The sequence below is a fragment of the Egretta garzetta genome, unplaced genomic scaffold (assembly GCF_000687185.1).
Source record: "Egretta garzetta isolate BGI_Z169 unplaced genomic scaffold, ASM68718v1 scaffold258, whole genome shotgun sequence".
Taxonomy (NCBI): domain Eukaryota; kingdom Metazoa; phylum Chordata; class Aves; order Pelecaniformes; family Ardeidae; genus Egretta; species Egretta garzetta.
Genome location: NW_009260413.1, coordinates 2,791,896 through 2,799,428, shown reverse-complemented (window position 1 = coordinate 2,799,428; position 7,533 = coordinate 2,791,896). Strand labels below are relative to the sequence as shown.

The 7,533-nt window shown below is 45.1% G+C and overlaps 1 protein-coding gene across 2 annotated transcripts in view; it reads left to right on the top strand.

The window, feature by feature from the left end:
* Positions 1-7,533, top strand: part of NR3C2 (nuclear receptor subfamily 3 group C member 2) — a 208,062-nt gene that overhangs the window by 190,316 nt on the left and 10,213 nt on the right. For both annotated transcript variants that reach the window (XM_009643645.2, XM_009643646.2), the window contains 2 exons: positions 2,573-2,703; positions 7,000-7,157. In XM_009643645.2, the coding sequence (XP_009641940.1) occupies positions 2,573-2,703; positions 7,000-7,157 (289 nt within the window). The remainder of the gene's footprint in view (positions 1-2,572; positions 2,704-6,999; positions 7,158-7,533) is intronic.

The window sequence follows — 7,533 nt, the reverse complement described above, 5'->3', positions numbered from 1 at the left end:
AAAAAAAAAGGGGGGGTTGAGTCAGGATGCTTTTAGGTTAGCTGCCACAGAGAGTGTTCTGCCGCGCTGTTCAGTGAAAGCATAAGAAACCCGAGACAAAACCTCAAAATGTTTCATTTTACTTGCTGTGTGGCTTGTGGTATCGGATGAAAGGTCTGGTGCTTCTCGTGTCTGCGGAGGTCAAATGCAGGCAGGGATGGTGGCAGCTGCTTTGTGTTCTGAGGATGGGGAAACTTAACTTTGGTGTCCTGCAGAAGTAATGATGGATCGATGTAATAGACTGTTCTTGTTTTGAATTCCTGCTAGTCGTTAGCAGTCTGAGATATACCATAAGATGCATTTTTTAAAAGTAGAAATGCCCCTTATTAATAATTTGCCTTTCAACTCCAGGACATATCCCTCTGAGCCTCCTGGGGAGAGGTCAATTAGGAGCCACCGTTACCTGTGTCCTAGACCTGGATTTGTTAATTTTGGGAAGAGGGAGGGGAGCAGGAGCAGCAGGAGGGAGATCACTCTCTGGGGTCTTTTGGGGTCTTTTTCCCCAGCTGTCTCTGGGTCAGCTCAGGTGCCTGCAGCCGTTTGGTCTCTGGGCAATAACAACCCCTCAGGCAGGAGGACCTTGGGCGGGTTTAGGGTGATGTCCCTGAAGGGGGGTAGGCTGAGCCCTGCAGTGGCCAAACATGAAGGAGCCCCCATCACTGGCACACTTGGTTATCCATGCTAAGGGCACATCCAAACACCGGGAGAGATCCAGGTACTGCTGTGCCAGGTTGGCTGCAAGCCTTGGATGATGGCCACCAGCCTCGAGCAGACCGGGGGCTGGAGCGGGACCCTAGGCACAGCAGCTTCAGAAATGCCCATTTGTGTGCATCTGGCGTCTTCTAATTCTGCAAATCCTTTTCTGTTTCACCTGATCCCAGTTACTCAGGGCCACCCCGTGTGCGTTCATAGCGTGCGACCGGCGTTGAGCGTGCAAGCAGCGTCTGCAAGTCCTCTGCGGCGCACGGCTGGGCTCGTGTGCTCGTGCCTGTGTGCGTCCCGCGGCGGAGGCTGGTCTTCCCAAACAGAGGGCCAAGTGGTGTTTCAGTCACCGTCCAAAGCATTCAAAGATTATTTTCTTCTGTTCGTTTTCTTCCCTGCAGTCCATGATGCATAATAAAAATAAACAAACATGGCATTACTACTACTATTAAACTAAAAAAAAAAAAAAAAAGCTGGGAGTTCTTAGTCTCAAGAAAAGGGTGGAGCAGGGGAAAAGTGCAGAGCCCATATAACAATGGGGAGTCTGCTTTATTAGTATTGAGGAGGAAAATAAAATCTGCTCTGGCAGTAGTGAAATAAAACACCAGGAAGATTACGTCAGTCTTTGTTTGCACACAGTATGATTCTTCTCTTTCACCAGCCAATTTGTATATTTGAAAAGGCGGTTGCTTGGTTAAAATAATTAGCTGAACTTCATCCAATTCCCCAATTATGTGAAAAAAATGTTTGAAGAAATATAGACAATTGCTGGTGAGCAATTAAAAAAAAAAAAAAAAAGAAAAAAAGTAGTGGTCACTGAGCAATTATAGCACCTTGTCTCAATACCACATATATATATCATAGTTTCAAAGCGAGACAGGCAATTCTCAGTGACTTTTTACTATAGCTGTGGTGTTTGGGACAGTGGCTTTAGAAGTACAGCAAAATCCTAACTAATTCTGCCTGAAACTTATGCAGGATAGGTTAGCCTGGGGTTGCCTCAGAGACGAGAGAGAGGTTCTGAAGCTAAATATATCAAAGTATATTTACAGGGGGGAAAAAAAAAAGGAGTAAACTGGATGCAAGTAATGTATCCTTATTATTTTATGATGTAACAGGCAAAAATCTATATTAATGAAGGAGATTGTCTTACTGTATACTCCTTTACTGCAGACTATTTTAGATTATTATTTTGGGAAAAACACATACAGAATTTTTGAATATTTCAGTGTTTGAATAAGAGACCATTGCAACAACTTGACTAAGAATTCCCCGTAGGAGGTCCAGTGTAGTACATTAACAAGAACTTCAGTGGCTGGGAAATCATTTCTCCTTGTTGTTCATACACTTTCATCCTCAGAGCTAAACCTGTTGCATTTTCAGGAAGAGTAGTAATCAGAGATTTTTAAATGGTTGGATTACATTTGGATTGCATTTGTTTCTTTTCCTTTTAGGGGAGTGGATGTTAATGCTGCCTGTGGTCTGCCATGTAACACAGTGAACTCAGCCATCCAGGATGGCCATAGGCGTTGAGCAAGGCGATGTCTGAGACCCCCAAAGCTCACAGGCAGTGGCTCACAGTCTTTCTGCCAGCCCGGGAGCACAGGGACCAGGCAGCCCTCCGGGGCTGGCAGGGCTCCAGCTTCGTCTCTGTAATCCCCAAGCTCCCTTACCTAACCCAAACTTCGCAGCTGCAGGGCATCTTATTGACCTCTGTGCGGTCAGTGCTTGGTGCCCAGGTTGCACCTTGCTTTCCTCATGCGTGGGCTGCCCCATGCACGTTGCATTCTCCCATATTTATCCTCTGGATTTTGTTTCTTTCTCTTTGCAGGGAACGGATGCGCCAGTCTGCTATGTTTGAACTGTGCCAGGGGATGCACCAGATCAGTCTGCAGTTTGTTCGCTTGCAGCTTAGCTTTGAGGAGTACACTATAATGAAAGTGTTGCTGCTATTAAGCACAGGTAAGTTAGATTCATGGTTGCATGGGAATACTTGAAAATATTCCAGTTCACAAAGAGGTGCGGTGATTTTTAACTCACGTGACAAAAGAGCCAAACTGTGTCCAGCAGGGCCACAGGAATAAGCCTGGCTTTATGTCTTAGGGTTTATGTGCAGACCTCACTCTCCATTAGCACGGGAAGTGTCTTTGCAGTGTGAACGTATCATGTGCATTGGAAGGACAGGAGTGGCTGGACAAGGGGCTTTGGCCCCCCTCTCTCTACGGGAACCACTCGAGTCGGCCAGGCGTGCCAAGAAAGTGCAGCAGATTTAGGGATTGGGGAGAAACCCCCTCTCAACACTCAAAGCCACCGGTTGGGGTGACTCAACTTGACCTTCAAGATCAAAAGATGTACATTGCCTGTACTGCAAAATGGGTAGATTTCCAATGCCAAGTGAATTGAAAATGGTAAGCCCTTTTACAGGGCTTTTACAGTTTAATATATGACAGTGCATGCTTAATTGTTCTCTCGAGTGCCGTGCTTTCAGTTTTCTTAAGTTACAAAATTACATCTTGGTGTTTGTTACAGCACTGTCTAGTAATTAGCAGATCTCTTGATCTTATCTTACTGAAAATACTGAAAAACTCCCATCCCAATACGATTGTATAAATACACAGCCAGTTTGTACATCACTTTGCCATCGTCTTGATGAAAAAGCCAATACCTGCAAGCAAACTTTCTTCTGTATAATCATGCTCCTTTTTGTGGGATCCACTCAGTGACATCATGATGAGATAATGCATCAAGCTGATTGGTGGGCATTCGTGATGTCACTTCAGTGAACTCACTGGGCAAGAATTCCTCTGGCAGAAGGAGGAGGCTGGATGGGGGAGCATTGCATGGGGAGAGGAGGAGCAGGAGATCAAAGGGGATGCTGTGCTTATTCTGGCTTTCACTTGCAAGCTGTCGGCAGCAGGACGCACTCCCTGGGGCCAGGGGCTGCCCGGGCTGGTGCTGCACAGAGCTTCTCCCCATTCAGTGGCGAGTGAAGCCCAGCACGCCCTTTGAGATCTTGCTGTCTTCTGCTGTCACGCCATCTCCCGCCCCAGCAAGCTGAGAGAAGAAACAAGCGGCCAGCGACAGGTGTTAGTTTTGCAGGGCTGGAAGGTGCTCATCGCCGAAACCACGGCAGGAGGCCAGAGCGGGCTGATGCAGCAGCAGCAGATTTAGGCACCCAGGAGCCTCCCAAGTCCCCAGCCACGGCCCGGGCACGTTGGCCGCAGGCAGAGTTAGGTGCCTACGAAGGGATTTGCAGCATCCAGCAGAGCGAGTGGCAACCCCTTCAGGGGAGGTGGTGAGACGGGCACTGTCTTTCTCCCTGTCTGTGGTGCCTTCGGTTCAGACCTCGCCCGTCCCACCCAGCCAGTAGCTTTGTGGTTAAAGTGCTGGCCTTTGAAGGAGGATGTGAAGCTGCAGTTCCCATCCCAGCTGGAGGGGATTTGGATCTGCTAACAGAAACCTGCTGGGGCTGTAAGTTTTCAGGGCTCAGCTGTCTCCCTCCTTCCCTCCCATTGAAGCCATTCCAGCTCGCGGGGAGAGATGCCACCGGTTGGGGAGTGTTTTGTGTCCCGGCCCACGGGGTCTGACCCCCAGGTCCTGCTCCACCGAGGGTCTGAGGAGGTGGTCTGCTGGTGAAACTGGGACTGTGGGGAGCTGATATGCTCTGGGATGGCCCCAGGGGTAGATGGGCTTTTTTAAAGGTTGTCACTCGCAGTCTTTCCAGAAGCAACTAGCAGTGCTTAACATGGATATGCTTGGGGGGGCATCTAGCTCCCAAAATGTTCTTGAGAGAGTGCCTAGATTGGAGATTTGGCTCTGCTACTTTTTAATCAGCCCTGAAGGGGGAGAATCTTTAGAAAAAAAGAGCCTAAAGGCATTCTAAAAACATAGCAAAATTTCTTTAAGCTAGGTATTTATTATCCTACCCCCATGAGAGCGTTAACTAATGACTTGAGTTACTGCGGGATTCTGTTAGGCGAGATCAGCCTGACCGATTAACTTCAGCCAGCTGGGTCCCTTTGAAACACACACCACGCTCACTAGAAAACCTTCTAAAAATGGTTTGGTTTGGGAGAATCAGGATATTTACATTAGAGAGAGAGGCAGGAGAGTGAAATGGAAATGAAGGCAGGGATAAAACCCAGAAAGTGTCACGTGAAGGGCAGCAAACCTGGTTTCGAGTGATTGCACCTTGATACAACCTTATGGCAGAAAACACCGGGTTTGTTTTCATTTAAAATTTTTTATTAAATCATGTGATGAGCAGAGTACAAGTTATTCTGAAACTTTCATGATGACCACATCAAGGAAGTTTCATTCCATTTACATGTGGAAGAAACCACACATTACAACTCAATTGTTTTCTTGCTTTCCACAGACCATAGATTTTGGGAGCTTGCCAAAAGCATTGCTGCATTTAATAAGTAAAATCAGAAAGACTGGGCAAACCTCCAGAATTTCATGTTTTGCTTGAGTTCTCTTTATTTGTGGTCTTTCTTTCTTTCTTAATAATCTGGCTGGGGTGATGGTATAATAATTTTCAGACAGAACAGTAAAATACATAGTAGTAGACAAAGAGTGGCTCTAGCAGGCTTTAAGCAGCCTGTAGGAATACAGGCCTGTAAATATTAGAGGAACTGTAAAGCTGGTGCATTTTGTGCAAGGGCCACAGTATGCTCTGATGGCTTTACTCATCTTGATTGGTGTCTCTGTATTCATTCAGCTTGAACTGAATTTATACATCTGTTCCAGACAGTTTCTTCTGTCAGCTGACTGACAGATTTGGCATCTAGAATTTAAAAATTATATTATGTTTCTATAATATAAATATATAACATTTACTAAGTGGTAGGCAGGTTGGTGCATAACCTCCTAGGCTTTTGCTAAAGACTCCTCCTTGTGCCCCCTTCTGGCACCTGATGGTCACAAGTCCTTGCTGCGCATGTGGTAGAGCTCCTACTTGTTTTCCATTGCTAAATTGCTGTGGTAGATACTGGTGGTAGAAGATACTGGTGCTTTTTCTTAAAGCTCCCACTCTGGAGCCATTTGAGCAGTTGTTACAGTGCTTATGATGCGATTGCAGTGGGATAGGAGGCAATTCACAGGATTTCAGAGAGAAGGAAACGGATGAACAAGACAATTTCTGTCAAGAGGTTAAGTCAGGGTAAGCTAAATCGGAAGATCACCTCTTTTTTTCCTTTCCTTTTTTAATAAGTAACTTCCCGGTTTTAGCTTACTCTGACACAGCTTTCTGGCTTGCTTAGAAAATAAACTCACTCCTGTATAGTGCAGTACTTCATTTTCCTTCTGTGGACCAGCATTAAGAGATGCAGAGCGGAAAAATATTTGATGGTTAAGCAGAATTCAACCAATCCAGGTGTTAAAACACCAGAACATTTTGTCTAGTGTTGTTAATAACATCTCTGGGGTTTTCCTAGAGATCTGATCCTCTAAGCCGTTCCTGGTTGGGGCAGAACCTGCTGGAGTGCCAGGGTGTTTGCAGTCTGTAAAGAAACAGTGTATTTGCTTTTATAATTGGCTTTGCTAATATCAGTCACAGTAAAAAGTATCAGAAAACTCTACTTTTAGCCCATGGGTGAAATGATCCCTCTGGCAGATGGGAACTTCGATAGGACGCTGGAAATGCTTGCAACTGTATGTTGTGGTCAAACACTGGGTCAGGGTGCCTGTTTGGAAGATAGTCCTCTGTTTCATGCAGAATAATGGGTCTGTTTGTTCTAGGTGTTACCCAGATGCTCACTAACATTCAAAGAAATTTTAGATGTTCCTTGGTGGCATAAAAACATGTCACTTGGTGGTCTGGCATTTCCTCTCATAACAGCTGTAATTCTGTACCTTCCCCTCCTCTGCCAAGTGTGGGGAATCATTCAAGAATGATAAATCACGTCTTCAACTTCTAAAAAAAGAATCCTTGATCCATCTGCCTTTTGTGTGTGTGTGTGTGTGTTTGGATTGCATTAAAAACAGTTTCAGCATGAGGTTAGCATGTCTCATATTTCTGAGATGTTATCTTGTCCTCTGCCACAGTTTCCGCAATCACAGATCTGGAGAAGATGCTCGAATCACTTGAAAATCTGTATGATGTTGTTGATTCCTTACCAATGTCTGTAAAATTATGGACTTTGCTTAAAGGTTTAATTCTTTCATCCATTAACTAGTGTAACTTTTTTAAGTATGCACATCGAGAGAATAAGCAATACAGTTAATATTAATATAAGACTGTCTTTTCAATGACAGTTCCCAAGGATGGTCTCAAAAGCCAAGCTGCATTTGAAGAAATGAGGGCAAATTACATTAAAGAACTAAAGAAGATGGTAACTAAATGTCCAAGTAACTCTGGGCAAAGCTGGCAGAGATTCTACCAACTGACTAAACTTCTTGACTCCATGCATGATGTAAGTATAACTCCTCAGGGAGTGCAGACAAGTTAAGCAAAAATCTCTCCATTAAGGTAAACCAGTAGTCTTTAATTGCGTTAACTAACAGGGAGAAAAAAAAAAAATTCTTTTTAAAGGAACATCTGAGAGAAGTTGTTAGATGAATTTAAGGACAACTGCCAAGTAAAATAAGAAAATATAAGTCATTAAGGGCTGGGTCCTGCTGCCTTCTCCTCTGTTAAATGGTTGTGTGTTCCTCCAATGATTCACTTATGGTCAGTGGAGCTATTAGTGGGGTCAGAGGCTCTTCAGCAGAAGTGATGTTAGCTGTGACCTCAGTTAGACACCGCGCGAGCGTGCCACGCAGAGCATCCCGCTTCTCAATGACAGGCGC